Below are 18,843 nucleotides of genomic sequence, written 5' to 3'. Positions count from 1 at the left end.
TGGTAAAACCCTGTCTCTATTAAAAATACAAAAAATTAGCTGGGCACGGTTGTGCATGTCTGTAATCCCAGCTGCTCAGGAGGCTGAGGCAGGAGAATTGCCTGAACCCAGGAGGCAGAGGTTGCCGTGAGCTGAGATCACGCCATTGCATTCCAGCCTGGGTAACAAGAGCGAAACTCTGTCTCAAAAAAAAAAAAAAGAAGCAGGCAACCCTTTCTTAAGACAGTTTGCTGTCATCTGTGGACAAGTTGCTATAACAAATATACACCATTAGGATGTGCTTCATGTAAATGGCTTAGGGGCAGTGCCGTTGAGCTGGGGCCATCTGCAGAGCTGTGTGTTCGCCCTGGTGGTCTGTTCCCTAACCTGCCTTTCTGCTGCCTTTTCTCCAGGGTCCTCTATGGAAACAAGATCACAGACCTCCCCCGCGGTGTGTTTGGAGGCCTGTACACCCTACAGCTCCTGTAAGAATGAACCCTGGGTGTCTTGGGTGGGACCCAGGGAGGGGCCAGCATTCCTCTGGCCTGGTAGACTGGCCTTTTGGGCCTCTTTGTGGTATGGGACTCACTTGAGACAATGAGCTTGGAAGACAGGCAGACCCACTAGGGCTGAAAGAGTATCCAGGGCTCTGCAGAGCCGAGAGGGAAGCAGAGGCAGCTTCAGAGCTGCTCACAGGATGCCAGGGCAGGGAGCCTCCTGAGACTTGGCCCATGCTCCTGAGGAGCCTGGTGTGGCTGGGGACAGAGCTTTCTCCTGCAGGAGGGCATCCATGCGAGCTCGGTCTCCTTGAACCATGAACTTTTAAACAAGGATTTTCTCCCAGGACTCAAGAGGCACTGAACACGAATGCTCCAACTCAGCTGCCTGGGGAACCCAATGGAACTCTGAGAAGGAGAAGGAGCTGCCCCCCAAAAAAATGCCTTTGCAAGGTGGCTCTCCACCTTCCCAGAATCCCACAGGGCATCTCTAGCAATTCTTGGAAAGAGAGAAGAGTGGGTTGACTGAGATGTACCTGTGCGTGGAGAAGGCAGAGTTCCAGGCCCCTCTGTGTGGAGCTGACATCCAGAGGGCAGATTCCCTGGGTCCGCTTCGGTGGGCTCCTCCGTGTAATGATGGAGGCAGGGGCTGAATATCGATGGTGATGATGACAATGATAGTATAGTCCATTGGTTCTGAGACACATGTCGTTTCCACACTAACAGCTCTGAAACTGGGATGCACACTATATTCAGTGGCACATCATGTAGTTGGCAGCATTTTGTTCTTTATTGATAGTACAAAACCCCCAGGACATGGGATGGGTCTGATGCTGAGCCTCTCCCCTCTCCACCTGGTCCTGGCTCTGCCCACAGGCTCCTGAACGCCAACAAGATCAATTGCATCCGGCCCGATGCCTTCCAGGACCTGCAGAACCTCTCGCTGCTCTCCCTGTATGACAACAAGATCCAGAGCCTTGCCAAGGGCACGTTCACCTCCCTGCGGGCCATCCAGACTCTGTGAGTGCCCTGATGCCTTCCTCTTCTCCCCTCCCAGCAGGAGGGCCTGGGGGAGGTTGCAGTCTCCAGGGACAGGCAGCTGTCCAGCTCTGGGCTGCTGTGCTCACTGGGGGTGGTCTCTTACAGAGGAAGGATACCGACCTGGGTTAGACCGTCCTGGGTTCAAAGTCCACCTAGGCCTCTTATGGCTGTGTGACTCTGGGCAGCTTCTCTGGGCCTCATTTTTATTTATCCATAAGATGGGGACACCTTTGCATAGAGTTGTTATGAAATGAAAGAGGATGTGTGTACTAAGCTTAGCTCATCACAAGTGCTTGATAAATGCCGGCTTTAGCTAACAATATTGACGGTGATGATGATAATATAGCGCATTGGTTCTAAGACACATGTTTCCGCATTAACAGCCCTGAAACTGGGAGGCATGTTATCAGTGGTACATCAAAAATAGTAGTGCCTCTTACAATTCATAATGTCAAATCAGATGAAATACAATAATGACAATGGTGACTGTGAGTAAAAAAATGGCAATAAATCTGTTAATTTGTTGTAATATTTAATTGTGGAAAATTAGAAGCAGATTAAGAGTAGTACAGTAGGCCAGGCATGATGGCTCATGCCTGTAATCCCAACACTTTGGAAGGCTGAGGCAGGAGGATTGCTTGAGCCCAGGAGTTCAAGACCAGCCTGAGTAACATGGCTGGGCACCCCATCTCCACAAGAAATGTTTTAAAAATGTAGCCAGGCATGATAGTGCACACCTGTAGTCCTAGCTACCTGGGAGGCTAAAGTAGGAAGATTGCTTGAGCCCAGGAGGTTGATGCTGCAGTGAGCTGTGGTCACACCACTGCACTCCAGTCTGGACAACAGAGTGAGACCCTGTTTCAAAAAAAAACAAAGCGTACTACACTACAGTGAACACCCAAGTATTCATCACCCAGCTTTAACTCCCATACAGTCTTGTTTTATCTATCCCTCTCCCCTTCCTTGCCACCCAAAATATTTTGAGCAAATCCCAGACATTATATTGTCATCTGTACAGGCTTCATACATATCTCTAAAAGACAAGGATTCTTTAAAAATGCAATGACAACACTATTACTATATCTAAAAAAAATTACAATTAATTCCTTAATATCATCAAATATCTAATTAGTGTTCAAATTTCCAAATGTCTCTTACATGTTATACAATTTTTAATAGTTTGAATCAGGATTTAAATAAAGCCTGTGCAATATAATTGGCTGATGTTGGTTGATGTTGGTTGATGTACCTCTTAAGTTGCTCTTAACCTCCGTGTCCTCTCCATTTCCCTTTTCCTTGCAACTGATTTGTTGAAGACACTGCATCATTGGTTCTGTAGGGTCTAGATTTTGTTGATTGCATCCCTGTGGTGTAGTTTGACCTGTTCCTCTGTCCTCTCTGTGTCCTGCAGATTGAAAATTGGATTTAAGAGCTTGGTCAGGTTCGGTTTTGATTTATTTGTTTATTTGACAAGATGACTTTGTAGATGGGATTGTGGACTTCCTATCAGGAGGTACATGTCTGGCTGTCTCCCTTTTGTGATAAAAACAGCCATTGATCTCAGTGCCTGAACCCATTAATTCACTAGGAATCCTGAAATGGTGATTTTGAATTTGTATCAGTCCATTTTTGTGTTGCTATAAAGGAATACCCGAGACGAGGTAGTTTACAAAGAAAAGAGGCTTACTTGGCTAACAGTTCTGTGGGGTGTACACATATGGTACCAACATCTGCTTGGCTTCTGGTGAGGCCTCAGGAAGCTTAAAATTATGGCAGAAGGCAAAGGAAGGTCATGTGGCAAGAGAAGGAGCAAGGGCGGGAGAGGGGAGTGCCATGATCTTTTAAATAACCCAATCTTGCATGAACTCAGAGTGAGAACTCACTCACTATCACGAGGGCAGCACCATGCCATTCATGAGAGATCCACTCCCATGCCTAGCCTCGCTTCACCTTCTGCTATGATTGTAAGCTTCCTGAGGCCTCGCCAGAAGCTGAGCAAATGTTGGTGCAGTACTCATCCAGCCCACAGAACTGTCAGCCCAGTAAACCTCTTTTCTTTATAAATTACCTAGTCTCAGGTATTCCTTTATAGAAACACAAAAACGGATGGATACAGATTCAACCAAACACCAAACACCAATCCGGACACCTCCCACCAGGCCCCACCTCCAACACCAGGGATTACGTTTCAACATGAGATTTGGCGGGGACAAACATCCTTTTTCATTTCTAATGCAGTTGTGCCTATGCTTTAAAACAGAATCCTTATATTTAGCTGGAATGTTTCCATGTAAAGAAAATTCTCCTCTGCTGTGTGGTTAAACTTAGGCACTTAAGAGGTCCCCTTCATTCCTCATCTTTAATTCTGAGCCTGAAGTTAGATGGGATGTGCTGACTTGTGGGTCCTGTGGTGTGCACTTAATGAGCATTAATGATTAATATTATCATGTCCATTGTTGTCACTGTCATCCCTGCCTCTATGTGGGGCAGTGCTCATGATCAGATAACATCTGCATGGGGTATTGGGATAGGTTCCAAACAGGCTGTGTAAAAGGTACAGCTCATGACCCCTGGGGACTCTGCACATCACCAGAGATGTCAGCCACAAAGACAAACTCATTAAAGCCCACAGATTTGCCTGCAGCCCAACTCCTGCTAATTAATTTACTTATAGCCAGGGAGACGAAGAGGAAGCCCCATGGGGAAACCTTGCCAAGTAGGTGAAATTAGAGGGTACAGGGAGACACTGGCAAGGTAGACTATTTTAAGAAGCTGGCAGAATGTCTGAGGGAAACATGCGAAGGAGATTTAATGGTCGGGAGCCCCCACACAGGAAAACCTTGGGGATGGGGAATGGGAACGCGAGACTTAAGTGAGCCACTGTCCTTTGCATGTATCATCTTAATACTTACTGTGACACTATGAAGTACGTTCTATCATCCTGATTTTACTTAAAACCAAGACTGAGGGAGGTTATGTGACACACCCAGTGTTGCAGAACATCCAATAGAACAGGAATTTGATCTCAGGCTTCTCTTCATCATTACTAAGAAAGTACTTAGCTTCCCCTTTAATTGTGCTTCTTCTGTAAGAACAGAACTCATTGCTGAATGATGTAATGCAAAACTGAACTTTCATGCACATGTATTGGATGTTGACAACTGAACTACGGTTTGGAACAAGAATAAAAGAAATATAAATCCAAGGTACTGTCAGGTACTGTTATTACAACCTCAAGGGGTTCAGCTCCTTGACTGAGTCTTATTTTATTAAACCTGAGCAGATTTAAATTTACCAAATCATGTTTGATTGGTCCATAGCTCCAAGATCTGTGGCCACGTGCCTGTGTAACAGTATCGACTTTGCTGCAGTTTTACTTGCCCCAAGAGATTTAACACTGAAAAAAAAGAGAGAAGCGTCTCTATTGAGGTATAACTTGCATCCATAAAGTTCACCTGTTCTAAGTGGACAATTCAATGATTCCTAGTAAATTTCCAGAGTTCAACTATCACTGCAATTCAACTTTAGAACCTTTCCACCACCTTCCTTTCCGAATCCCTTGTCCCCATTTCCAGACTCAGTTGCTGGCCATCACTGATCTGTTTTTCTTTCTCTGTAGATTGGCTTTTCTATACCTTTCATTAAAATGGAATCATACAGGCCAGGTGCAGTGGCTCACACCTGTAATAATCCCAGTGCTTTGGGAGGCTGAGGTGGGTGGATTGCCTGAGGCCAGGAGTTTCAGACTAGCCTGGGCAACATAGTGAGATCCCCATCTCTACACAGAATTTTTAAACATCATCTAGGTGTGGTGATGCATGTCTGTGGTCCCAAGTACTCAAGAGGCTGAGGTGGGAGGATTCCTTGAGCCTAGGATTTCAAGGATGCAGAGAGCAGATTGTGCCACTGCACTTAGGCTGGTAACTCAAACAAACAAACAAATGAACTCATATGCTATGCCATCTTTTGTGCCTGACTTCTTTCTTTAGCATGTTTTTGAGGCTCATTCATATTGCAGCGTATCAGTACTTTGTTCCTTTTTATCACCAAATAATTTTTCCATTGTGTAAATAGACCACAATTTGCTTGTCCATTCTAGGTGATGGACATTTGGAGTGGTTTCCACTTTGGGGACATTATGAACAATGCTACTGTGAATATTCACTCACAAATCTTTGTGTGGACCAACATTTCTTTTGGAATTTCTGGTTTATATGGTAAATTCATGTTTAACTTTTTTAAAGAAACAGCCAGTGTTTCCCAAGATGGCTATACTATTGTACATTCCTCCAGTGGTGCATTATGAGGGCTCAAAATTTCTCTCATTCTCATCCTCACCAACACTTGGTATTGTTTGTCTTTTTTTTTTTTTGCATTTTGATTCTAGCCATCCTAGTGGGTGTGAAGTGGTATCTCATTGTGGTTTTAATTTGCATTTCCCTAATGACTAATGATCTTGAGCCTTTGCCTCCACAGAGCTGTGACTCCTTAATGCATGTATCTAGAAAGACACTGAAAATTAGTCCTCTCTTCCTTTCCTTCCGCTACCAGAAATGTTCACAGAGGGAGCTGCATGGCCTCATACGCAGCATGGTTTTTGGGTGTTCTTTAACATGATTGTTTTTTCCCAAATGGATTTTTTTCTTCCTCCTGTTTTCCCTTTCTAGCTTCCTGCCCTTTGAAACTGTTAAAAATTCAAATTTGTATAACATACTAAAGTTTATACAGAAGCCACCTGTCTCTGTGGGTGGTTCAAGTTTTACAGGTTGTCTTTGACACAGTCCGTTTTTAGAAAGGAGATATTCTACACCACACACCTTGGATATTTTAATACACGCCTAAGTAACACAATTGGGATGATTATACAGTTTTCTGCCAAGATGGTAATAAAGAGAAGCAATTGGTTCCTGCAGGGGCTGGGGCACTAAGGCACAGCCAGGTGTGGATGGGCAGCTGGGGAGGAGCTATAAGCAGTCCTTAAATCCTGGTATATTTTAAAATAGCTGCAAACTCGGCCCCCAGGATATCAGCAAACACATCCTCTCTGTGCAAACTGACAGTTTAAGAGGGGAAATAAATGTCGAGCTGGATGCAGAAGAGGTGGGCGGGGCCTGGTCCACCTGGTAATGCCGAGAGGAGCTAGAACTCAGGGGGGAAATAGGGAAGGACACTGAAAAGGAGAGGTGACAGAGACCCAGCTGCCAACTGGGGGCCGGAGGACAGAGCCCAGGAGGTGAGGGACAGCAGAGAGTACCACCAAGGTCTGAGCTGAGCTGGGCATAGACTCTTGGCAGAGTTTACTCCTCTGCTTGGAGAGTTCTGCAGCCCCTGGCAGGGGGCTGGGCTGAGAACGGTAAGTCAGGTGGCCTGAACTGATGGCACTTGGAGGAAAAGTGGACATGGCAGGGCAAGTCCCTTTGGGTTGGCCCATTGCTCTGTCTCCCTGTGCTGCTGCTGCTGCTTTTTTTTTTTTTTTTTTTTTTTTTAAGCACTGTTGGAGTGCAGTGGCACAATCTCAGCTCACTGCAACCTCCAGCTCCTGGGTTCAGGCACTTTTCCAGAGCCAGGACAGGTGTAGGAATGCTCTTCCCAGGCTGTCTTGGTTTGGACAGCCATGAGCAGGGCGTGCCCAGTGCTGTGGCAGCTCAGAGCCCACCCATGGCCATGCCCCTGTGGAGTTGCTCACAGCAACCCATCACTGCCATCTGCTGCCCGCCACCATCCTGTTTGTCCTGCTGACCACACAGGCAGCTCATGAGAGAATAGGAGTGATCCCCAGCAAGGCGTTGCTTAGTCGGTTTCTGAGTTTTCTTTGTGTTGAGAGACAGCCATAAGGTGGTCAAGGAAAGGTCACTCCCGTGGCCCTGGGTGGAGATGGTGACTCCTGGTAAAGCCCAGGGACTCTAGCAGACCTTGCCACCCCAGCCCCATCCCTCTCTATAGGAGACAGGCTGCTACCCAAGTCTGAAGGAAAGGGGACAAACCAGGGCCCATGGCCGCTGGGGAGGGTCGGAGGCCATGGTCTGGGTGCCAGCAGTTCTGGGTTTTGTTACCTCTCCTGGGCTTTGGCATCCTTGCCTGTGAAAGGCCAGGGGTGCTCTGGCGAGTCTCTGGGTCCTTCCTTTCTCCACTCATGCTCATGAAATGTCTCACAGCAGAGGTAGGGAAACGCAAGTAGAAAGAGGTGGGGCAGGATGAGACTTGATGGGGAGTACGGCAGGGATGGTAGGAAGCTCCGGGTGGCAGAGACTCTTCCTGTGGTGCACTGGCAGGACCTCTCCAGAGGTGGTGGGCTGTACCCTGGGGGTTCACCCTACTCTCCCCTTCTCCCTGTGGCTGACCCTAGGCTCCAGACCACAGGCAGCCTCCTTGGTCCCAGCCACAGCTGGGCCCTGTGCAGGTGGAGGTCTGTGCGGGTTTGCAGCCCTTGTCTCTCATAGCTGATCTGCCTGCTTCGGACAGGCACCTGGCCCAGAACCCTTTCATTTGCGATTGTAACCTCAAGTGGCTGGCGGACTTCCTGCGCACCAATCCCATCGAGACGAGTGGGGCCCGCTGTGCCAGTCCCCGGCGCCTTGCCAACAAGCGCATCGGGCAGATCAAGAGCAAGAAGTTCCGATGCTCAGGTATCTGTCTGCCTGCTCACCTGTTCACCTACCCACCTGCCCACCTGCCCACCTGCCTACCTCCATACCTGCCCGCCTGTCCACCTACCCGCCTGCTCACCTGTTCACCTTCCTGCCTGCCCACTGGCCTGCCTGCCTACCTGTCTGTTTGTCTGTCTGTCTTCAGCCTGCTCAGGGACCCCGTGATGTTTCCTGGATGGTTTTTACAAAGGTGTCTTTCATTACTGTGAACCCAGGCTGCAGTGTGTGGGCCCACAATTCTAGGCTTGATCTGAATGGTAGTTCAGTCCCACCTCATTTTATTGAGGCCTAGGGAGGAAGCAAGTCTTGTCCAAGGTCCCAGAGGGAGAACTCGGGTCCCTCCACTTCCAGCCAGTTCTCTTTTATGCCTCTGTTGTCAAGCCTTTTAAGACACTCAGGCCTGGGAACCCTCCTCAGTGAGACAGGAGCCTCCTCCAGGCTTTGGAACACAGAAACAGCCTCAGCAATTGTAGTCCCCATGGCATGTGGCTGGGGACAGTGCAGCGCAGCTTCTGAGCCTAGATCCTGGTCAAGGACCTGATGCCATCTGTAAAGTTAGCACAGTCCCCACCATGTGCCATTGCAAGTGAGAGGTCGATGGTTTTGGCACTCCTTGCAAGAGGTTTAATTGGATGGGTCTCCCCCAGCGTCAGCCTGGGCAAGGAACACGCATGCTCTGCAGCTCACCCTTCTGCACACAGGGACTGGGCAGATGGGTTCCTCAGCCCTGTCTGGGGTGCCTTCCACTGAGCATTGGGGCTGGGGCCTGGGCTGCTCCTGCAGGTCCTGGCTGATTCCTGCATTGTGGTGTTTCTGCTTCTCTCTCCAGCCAAAGAGCAGTACTTCATTCCAGGTAGGAGCGGGGGGGTACCAAGGCCAGCCTGGCGGGGATGGTGGGAGTGGGTGGGCAGGCTGGGGGCCCTGGTTGGCCCAGACTGCTAGGAGCCTGCCCCAGGTCCCTCAGCCCCTGCCCCCGCCCTCTCATGGCAGGCACGGAGGATTATCAGCTGAACAGCGAGTGCAACAGTGACGTGGTCTGTCCACACAAGTGCCGCTGTGAGGCCAGCATGGTGGAGTGCTCCAGCCTGAAGCTCACCAAGATCCCCGAGCGCATCCCCCAGTCCACCGCTGAACTGTGAGGGTCCCCAGCCCCCCCCACCCCCGATCCCTCCCCTGTCCCTAGCTGCCACTAACCCTCCTTGGCCTACTCCTGGATTTTCTTGGTCCAGCCCTGTCTGGGCCTGAATCACTGGAGCCTCTGGCTCAAGACATGCCACCCGCTGGCTTGGGCAGGGAGAAGCCCCTACCCTGCTGCCCTTGGCTTCATTCACAGCCCTCCTCACCCCTCAAATGCAGGTCACCAGCCTGAATCAGGGATGGCTTGTCTCAACGATGCATTTCTCTTCTTCTGGGGGATATGATTGTAAAATCCTTTATTTTTATTCCTCTATCTAAAAACATGAATTTGTGTACACATATGTCTATGCGCATAGATGCCTGCAAGCATCTGTCATTTACATCTGTAAATTTTTCATGGCATTTTTAATGTTAAAAATATCCCCATTCATATCCTCCCCAGTACTAGGCCCAGCCTTCCTTTGAAATAGGATCAGTTGGCTTTGCCAGATAAATTCTTCTGGGAGTCCTCTGTGTTTGAGTCCCAGATATTCTCAGTTTGGAAGGGATTTGAAATGTCCATCATTTGTGGATGTGTAAGTTCATTCTTGCCTCTTACAGGCGATTGAATAACAATGAGATTTCCATTTTGGAGGCCACTGGGATGTTTAAAAAACTTACACATCTGAAGAAAATGTGAGTTCCCCTCTAACAAAAAAGTGTCTGTCGGGATGCTGGCCGGGATGGAGAAGGGAAATGGCGGGGTCAGGGCAGCCTCACTGGGGGGCCAGGGCTCTGTGCATGGGGGTGTGGCCTGCAGGAAGCTCTGGGTGCAGGCCATATGTAATCCTTCCCACCGCCTCTTCTCTCAGCAACCTAAGCAACAACAAGGTGTCAGAAATTGAAGACGGGGCCTTCGAGGGCGCAGCCTCTGTGAGTGAGCTGCACCTGACTGCCAACCAGCTGGAGTCCATCCGGAGCGGCATGTTCCGGGGTCTGGATGGCCTGAGGACCCTGTGAGTGTGCAGGGCTGGGGAGCAGGGTGGGCCAGCTGTAGGAGGTAGGCGAAGCCAAGGGAGAGGAAGAGAGAGAGGCTGGAGGAGCCCCTCTCCTGACCCCTGACTGTGTTGGGACAGGCCATCAAGTGTTAGCCACTCTATGGTGAGGCCTGTTCTCTTGTACCCTGGGGCATGGGGCCGATGCCCGGTTGGCATCAAGGGATGGAGATACGTGGGCCCTCCTAGGGGTCCCTTCCCATTACCATCTGGCCAGGCTGTAAGAGCACAGCTTGAGTTCAGGAGTGGCTGGCGCTACTGCAGGCAGGAGGGGCTGGATGACCTTGCCAAGGTGACTCAGTGGGTGTAGATGGGGGAGCAGGGGTGTTGCGCTGTCTCTGAGATGCTGGGACCCCATAACCCAGAGCCCAGCCTGAGCCGAGCAGACCCCTGGAGCTCAGTGGGATCCTGGGGTCATCCGCTCCTCCATGAATGATGCAGGACATCCCCCTCATCTGCCCAGGCAGTGCTGGCTCTTCAGATGATCCTGCGGGTGTACAGCGTGTCCCATAGGCAGGGCAGTCCATCAGACCTGCCACAGAGATGGAAATGTGTTGTGTCTATGCTGTCCAGTCCCGTCACCTCACGTGGCTGTGGAGCAGTTGAAATGTGGCTAGTGCTACTGAGATACTGAATTTTGAATTTCATTTTATTTTAATACATTTAAATCTAAATAGCTACATGTGGCTAGTGGCTACTATATTGGACGCTCTAGAATATAGTGCACAGCTCTAGAAGCCACTTGGCTGGGTGTAAGTCCCGAATCTGCAGCAGGATGCAGATTTGTCTCTGAGCACATATCATGGAATTTATAGAAGGTAAATTAATGTGCAACGGGACTCCCTATGGATTTTTGTTGCTTTATTTTCTAAAAAGCGAATTTTATGCACTGTGTTTTGCAGCTTGCTATTTTCACCTGTGAATATAGAATTGCCATCTTTCCAGGCTGTTCCTATAGGGCTGCTTCATTTTTCTTTATGCTTACCTAGTATTCCTGGAATGAGGGTGTGGAGGCTGTGTAGTCCCTCCCTCCCTCCCTCACTCCCTCTCTCTCTCTCTCTCTTGCACTCTCGCTTTCTCTTTCTCTCTTTCTTTCATCTTGCTCTGTCTCCCAGGCTGGAGTGTAGTGGCGTGATCTCGGCTCACTGCTACCTCTGCCTCCTGGGTCAAGCCATTCTCCTGCCTCAGCCTCCCTAGTAGCTGGGATTACAGGCACCCACCACCAGACCCGGCTAATTTTTGTGTTTTTAGTAGAGATGAGGTTTCACCATGTTGGCCAGGCTGGTCTTGAACTCCTGACCTCATGATTCATCCACCTCAGCCTCCCAAAGTCTGGGATTACAGGCATGAGCCATTGAGTTTGGTCAGTTGCATTCTTTTAAAGGAAGATTTGGATAGGGATAGGAGAAGAGAAGGGCCCATACCCTGTCACTATCCAGAAATGACCACTGTTAATTGTTGGTATAAACAACCGTCTTTCCAGTCTTTTACATGTCTCTAAACCTGCATACGCATACATGTACACACATACATACATGCATGCATACCGAAATATTCTAATGGAATAGTACATTTTATTTAGTAACCTGCTTTTTCCTTAAACTTAAGAGGAGCACCATTACATATTAAAATTTTTTTCCATTTCACATTTAATTCCTGATATAAAAAAAGTTCTGCATCATTTTGAATGACTATGTATTATATAATTATTGGCAACATAGGCTGTTCTAAATTTTTTTAATTATAAGACATGTTGTATTGATACCTATCTTAGGAGGTTCAGGCTGCTATAACAAAATGCCATAGACTGGAGGTTTGTAGACAACAGAAGTTCTGGAGTCTGGAAATCTTAGACCAGAGTGCCTGCATGGGCGGTTCTGGTGAGGGCCCTCTTGTGGGCCCACTTCTGACTTCTCATAGTGTCCTCACATGGTCGAAAGAAGGCAAGAGAGCTCTCTGGGATCTCCTTGGTAAGGGCGCTAGCTCCATTCACGAGGGCTCCACCCTTAGGATCTCATCACCTCCCAAAGACTCCCCATCCTAATCCCAACACATTGGGGATTAGGACTTAAACACAGGAATTGGAGGGGAACACATTCAGCCTGTAAGAATATCTTTATTGTAAAGTTCATGTATAATGCATGATTAAACTCCTGTTAGGAATTCCTAAAGATGGAGTAGACAGGTGAAAACATAAAGTGTCTTTTTAGGGATTTTGATACATCTTACCAAGGGCACTTCCAGGGTGGTACGAGGGCATCTCACGCCAGTGCATGGAGGTGTCTGGTCACTCACACTCTCACAGGTCCTGGACTTCATTATGATATTTACTATTCTTATTATCATATCTTTTATTCTTTTTCAATTTGGCAGGCAAAAAAATCAATATTGCTTAAACATTTTTGATTAGTAGTAACATTGAACACTTATGAATGTTGATAAACATTTTAATTTCTTTTGTGAGTTCGCTATTCTGTGTTGTCTTGGTTTTTGTTTTTACTTTTGATTGAGGAGTGAAATTGAGCTGGTTTCATTGTTACTGTTGTGTAGGGAGACAGGGTCTTGCTCTGATGCCCCGGCAGCCGGGGTGCAGTAGTGCCATCTTAGCTCACCGTGACCTTGAACTCCTGGGCTCAAGAGATCCTCCCACCTTAGCCTCCCAAGCAGCTGGGACAACAAGCGCACACCACCATGCCTCGCTAATTTTTAATTTTTTTGGTAGAGACAAGGTCTCACTGTATTGCCCAGGCTTGTCTCATACTCCTGGTTTCAAGTAATTCTTGGCCTCCCAAAGTGCTGGTTTTTATAGGCATGAGCCACTGCATCAGGCTTGAGCTGGGTTTTTGAAGATGAACAGCAGCTTTTCCAGATGTAGATGAGGAAAAAGAGTATTCTAGAAAGCTGTCACAGCGGAGCAGCCGGCTGAGGGCTGGTCCATCTCTCGGGAGGCAGGCAGGTACCGGGGCTGAGATGGTCCGGGTTCGGGTGGACACGGTTGCAGGTCACAGGAAGGAGTTTGAACATGACTCTGTGGGCAGTTTGGAGGCTGTGAGTGGGCTTTGAGCTGGAGAGTGACATGGTGGATTTGGTTCTAGGAAGTCTCCTGAGCACTGACGTGGAGTGTGGCCTAAAGACGGGCAGGAACTCTGGGTATGCAGGGCATGGGGGTGAGGCCAGGACAGTGGCAAGGAGAGAGGGAGACACAGCCTCGAGGCTTCTCAGAGGCAGGGGCAGTCTGGAGTGAGCACAGGTGTGTAGAACTTGCCTCACCTGGCCAGGGCCTGCCTGGCACGTGCTCCTGGCTCTGTGGCTTGGCACCTATGGAGGAGAACTGTAAACGCGCCATGGTGGCCGAAGCTGCATGGTCCAGCAAAGGCCTCCTCCGTCCCTGCTCCTCCTCCCCAGGATGCTGCGGAACAACCGCATCAGCTGCATCCACAATGACAGCTTCACGGGCCTGCGCAATGTCCGGCTGCTCTCGCTCTACGACAACCAGATCACCACCGTGTCCCCAGGGGCCTTTGACACCCTCCAGTCCCTCTCCACACTGTGAGTCTGGCCCCCAGGACAGGCGGGCAGGGGATCTGGAAGCAGCTATCCCAAGGGCATGGTCCTCTTGGGCAGCCACTTTTAAAGAGCTCAGCCTGGGGATGCTGGGTCTTCGTGGTTTGCTGAAACTGGGTTCCACATTTCAAGGTGTCCCTCTGGTCCTGAGAGCCGGTCCTCTTGGTGATGGGTGGTGGTCTGGGACAGAGTACCATGTGGCCAGAGTGTGGCATGTCCTGCTTTGGTGGAAAGGAGGGGTTTGCTGGGACCGCTGAGGGACAGGGTGTCTCCATGGCCACCTGGCCTGCCTCTTCCAGGAACCTCCTGGCCAACCCTTTCAACTGCAACTGCCAGCTGGCCTGGCTGGGAGACTGGCTGCGGAAGCGCAAGATTGTGACAGGGAACCCTCGCTGCCAGAACCCCGACTTCTTGCGGCAGATTCCCCTGCAGGACGTGGCCTTCCCTGATTTCAGGTGTGAGGAAGGTAACTCGTCCCCCCCAACCCTCTGCCAGTGGCAAGGGAGAGGGCACCCTAGGTCCAACCAGCGGGGTGGGGCAGGTTAGGAGGATGGGGGTGGGCAAGCAGTACCCCCGGCATGCCCCTGAGAGGAGAGGAGAGGTGGGGTGGGAGGTCCTGTGTTCCGGAGAGGCGAGGATTCACCCTGCCTGGTGGTGTCTTTGTGTGGTTATGAGAGCAATAAAGTTTCTATCATTAAAAAATGGGAAAATATGGATAAAAGAAGGAAATAAACTTTACCTATTATCCCATCACTCAGAGAAAACAGTTCACATTTTAGCATAGTTTTCTTTATTTTTCCCCCTCCCCTCCCCTCCCCCCCCTCCCCCCTCCCCTCCCCTCCCCTCCCCTCCCCTCCTCTTCTCTTCTCTTCTCTTCTCTTCTCTTCTCTTCTCTTCTCTTCTCTTCTCTTCTCTTCTCTTCTCTTTTCTCTTCTCTTCTCTTCTCTTCTTTTTTTTTTTGAGACAGAATTTCACTCTTGTTGCCCAGGATGGAGTGCAATGGCTCCATCTCGGCTCATGGCAACCTCCACCTCCCGGCTTCAAGTGATTCTCCTGCCTCAGCCTCCTGAGTAGCTGGGACTACAGGCATTAGCCACCAAGTCTGGCTAGTTTTTGTATTTTTTTCATAGAGATGGGGTTTCTCCATGTTGGTCAGGCTGGTCTTTAACTCCTGACCTCAGGTGATCTTCCCACCTCGGCCTCCCAAAGTGCTGGGATTACAGGGGTGAGCCACTGCGCCTGGCCTAGCGCAGTTTCTGTATGTTTGGTTAACTCAGACTTGCCTTTTGGCTGTCCCTAAGTACTCTAGACTCATGGGGTCACCTTATCTTAATATGCAATGGAACCCTTTTGAGTCCCCTCCCCCATATGTAGGAAGCCCTGGTCACTTTTTGCTCCAATGCCCTGTTTCCTGTGACTTCTCAGGGTAGCTCCACCTCTCATTTTTTCCCCACAGCACCAAACACCCAAGGTCATTGCTGGAAGCGGATTTTTCTCAGTGCAGCCATCCTGTCCATAGAGTCTCTAGCACCCTGCCTCGAGGAATTTCTCCCTGGCTGACCTCAGCTTCCAGCCCCCTTCTCCGCTTCTAGGTGCTGAGATGCCTCCCTTTTCCCTGGTCTCTCCCTTCCTCGCCCTCCACCTGCCTCAGGCTGTTCCCCGTGGCAGATCCCTGGCACCACTGACCCGGCCCAGCCACGTGGCAGTGGGGAGCTTTGACTTTCACCCCAAGAAACACCATCAGGGTATTTTTCTAAACAAAATTAATGAATTCTCTAAGAACACTTTTTCTTCCAACTTCTAAAATTTAAAAAAGACTCTATACAATTCACATATATATTTTATTAATTTATATAGTAATACTTGCAAGTCTTTTAAAAATTTCTGATTTGTTTAAAACCTAACTTTGGGGGCATTTTCTTATGCCATTAACTATCCTTTGGAAGATTATTTTTTTTATAAGTTTATTTTTATTCTTCTTATTACAAAAGAAATGCATCCTTATTCCTTAAAAACAGTAACAACCACAAGCAACAAGAATTTTAAAAAGTTATTGACAGGCTGGGCACGGTGGCTCAAGCCTGTATTCCCAGCACTTTGGGAGGCTGAGGCAGGCAGATCTCTTGAGGTTCAAGACCAACTTGGCCAACATAGTGAAACCCCCTCTCTACTAAACATACAGAAATTAGCCAGGCACGGTGGTGCCTGCCTGTAGTCTCAGCTATCTGGGAGGCTGAGGCAGGAGAATCATTGAAATCCAGGAGGTGGAGGTCTCAGTGAGCCAGGATTGTGCCGTTGTACTCCAGCCTGGGCAGCAGAGCGAGATTCTGTCTCAAAAAAAGAGAAAAAATTACTGATGTGCCCACCACGCTCTGGCCCCCACGCCCCAACGCTGGATGACTCCTGTTGACATTCACTGTGTGGCTTTCCAGACCTTTGCTGTTGCTCATGTGCACAAGTGTGGCACACAGGGGGTCTTGCAGGACCACCTGTGAAAGCCTTTCAGCAGGATGGACGCTGTCTGGAAGGTACCACAATTGGTGTAAGCAGCCCCCTGCTGCTGGGAATTCAGACAACCTCCCAGTCCTACTCCAATGTGCCATGCTGCCAGCAGCACCCTCTTAGATGCTCCCTGCATATATTTTCCACTCCCCCTTAGAACAGCTCCCTAGAGGTGAGAGGATGTGAATAGTTTTGAGATGTTGCTGCAGAGAGGTGGTGGTCAATGGAGCAGGTTCCAGAGGCAGCCTGCTTGGTTGGATTCCAGTCCTGGTGCAAGTTTCTGAACACTCTGCCCCTAGTTTCCTTGCTGCTCCAATGGACTAATGGTAACACATTCACTAGAGAGCTGTTCTGAGGATGCAGTGGGTTCACCCTTGTCACTCAGGCCCTGCACACAGGCAGCCTGTGTAACTGATGGTCACTGTCACAGGGAGCATGTGTCACCCACATACTAGTGTCCTCAAGATCTCTGACCGTGTGATATTCTCATCCCTCTGACACCCAATCAGCAGAAAGGAAGGCACACATTTATTAAATAGATGAATGAATCAATGAAGGGGTAGTGTAGCGAGAGCTCAGATTTTGCTTCAGCCAGACCTGGGCTCAGACTCTGCATTGCCTTGGGCCAACTTTATGAATCGAGCAAGTTGCCTAACCTCTCCAGATCTCAGTGAAATGGAAATCCATCCACTTGCTCATTTATTCACTCAACTCCTCTGTTGTGAGGGCTGCTGTGTGCCAGGTGCTGGGCTCTATCAATGAAAAAAGAGGCCCAGGTCTCTGTCCTCCACGTGCCTGTGTTCTAGGGGTGACGCTGCACCCTTGCCTGCGCTGTTAAGGAGATGATGTCGATCCAGTGCCTGGAGCAGCAGGCACTCCAGGACAGGATGGTGTGGGGTCATCCTCCAGCTCTGCTTTGACCAGGTCCACTTTGAGTTTGAGCAGAAAGAGATCAACTCACGACCTATTTTAACCTCAAAACTGCTCCACAGGGCTTCGTCCCTGGTGGCGGTGGTGCCTGGCGGGGAGGTGTGGTGCAGAGACTTACTGGTGGCCGAGGTACTGTCAGAAGGGTTTTCTGTTCTGAGTGGCCCCAGAACATGGCTCTGACTGTAGGAGGCCCTACGGCGTCTTGGCCCCCTCCCTGACAGGGGCTCTGTGTTTTCTTCCTCAGGCCAGGAGGAGGGGGGCTGCCTGCCCCGCCCGCAGTGCCCACAGGAGTGCGCCTGCCTGGACACTGTGGTCCGATGCAGCAACAAGCACCTGCGGGCCCTGCCCAGGGGCGTCCCCAAGAACGTCACAGAACTGTGAGTAGTCCAGGCCTCGCCCCTTCACTGGGTCCACCGGACGGGGGTGGTGGGGGCACTTCCCGAGGGGCTGGGGCCTGGCAGCCAGAGGAGGAGGTGACCAAGAGCAGGCATTAGCTGACTAGGAGCTTTTCTGCAAAGCTTCAGGCTTTTCAGAAAGCACTGCTTCCAGGAAGGCTTTGAGTTTCTCTTGAATCCCCCTCTGTGGTCACCTGAGGATCCTGTGGTGAGTGAGCACTTCCTCCCTTTAAGCTCCGCCTTTAAAGTAAGGAAGATGTTGCCTTCCCACCTACCATTGGTGCACCTACTGAGCACTCTCCTGTGTCAGGAAGACGTGCAAACATGATTTTTGTACCAGCAGCGTAACGTTCTTCACATGAATCTACCAGGATCCAGATAACAACCCCTTTTTTGTTGGAAATTTAAGTTGTTTCCAATTTTATTTTTTACTGTCATAAATTGCACCAGTGTGAACACCCTTCACTGAAATTGCTGGCCGAAGAGCGGTGTGTTTTTAGGACTCTTGCTGCTTTTTCCTGATGGTCTTCCCAGAAAATCTGTTTCCTTTGCACTCCCGCCGACCATGTGAGAAGGTGGCCTTCTTGCCTCCCTGGTCAGCCCTGAGGATGGTGGTGCTGAAATCCTAGTTGATTTGTATTTGGTATCTGAGCACATGTGGAGGAGTGGACACGGAGTAGATGCATATGACAAACAAGGATGGAAAGCTGGGACCTCTTCAGCAGACACCTCCCAGCCAAAGGCTCTGGCCAGCTCCTGACCTCTGAGCTCTTCCTGTCCTCTAGGGTTCAGTCCTCCAGGCCTCCAAAGCTGAGCTCTTCTCCCTGCACCCCCAGGACCAGCGATGAGGTTTTTATTTATTTCTTGCATCAGCAAGGCTGACCTTTTCTTCACAAGCACATCAACTGCACGGGCCTTTCCCTGCACCTGGCCTGCCCCGTCTTCACCCCGTTTCCCACTGCAGAGTTAGTGCTCTGCAGACCTTGTGAGTCCCTGTTTCCTCCTTGGAGCCTCCTGGCAGCCCTGAGAAGAATGGGATGGGTGGGGCACCTACCTCCTTTGACAATGGATGCTGAAGTTCAGAGCCTGTGAGAATCTTGTAACTTCTCTAAACCTC

General features: G+C 49.7%; 1 protein-coding gene across 6 annotated transcripts in view; it reads left to right on the top strand.

Annotated features, from left to right (window-relative positions):
* The window catches only part of SLIT1 (slit guidance ligand 1), a 190,196-nt gene that overhangs the window by 133,605 nt on the left and 37,748 nt on the right, over positions 1 to 18,843 (top strand). For all 6 annotated transcript variants that reach the window (XR_004732101.3, XR_004732100.3, XM_035268647.3 and 3 more), the window contains exons 12-21: positions 393 to 464; positions 1,353 to 1,496; positions 7,980 to 8,143; positions 8,994 to 9,017; positions 9,155 to 9,299; positions 9,902 to 9,976; positions 10,153 to 10,296; positions 13,741 to 13,884; positions 14,199 to 14,365; positions 17,576 to 17,708. Coding sequence is in view for 4 of the 6 variants with exons in the window: in XM_035268647.3 (XP_035124538.2) it covers positions 393 to 464; positions 1,353 to 1,496; positions 7,980 to 8,143; positions 8,994 to 9,017; positions 9,155 to 9,299; positions 9,902 to 9,976; positions 10,153 to 10,296; positions 13,741 to 13,884; positions 14,199 to 14,365; positions 17,576 to 17,708 (1,212 nt within the window). In the remaining 2 variants the exon portion in view is untranslated. The remainder of the gene's footprint in view (positions 1 to 392; positions 465 to 1,352; positions 1,497 to 7,979; positions 8,144 to 8,993; positions 9,018 to 9,154; positions 9,300 to 9,901; positions 9,977 to 10,152; positions 10,297 to 13,740; positions 13,885 to 14,198; positions 14,366 to 17,575; positions 17,709 to 18,843) is intronic.

Source organism: Callithrix jacchus, chromosome 12 (genome assembly GCF_049354715.1).
Source record: "Callithrix jacchus isolate 240 chromosome 12, calJac240_pri, whole genome shotgun sequence".
NCBI classification, from domain to species: Eukaryota; Metazoa; Chordata; class Mammalia; order Primates; family Cebidae; genus Callithrix; species Callithrix jacchus.
Note: the sequence above shows the minus strand (reverse complement) of the source record. Positions and strands in the feature narration are given on the sequence as shown.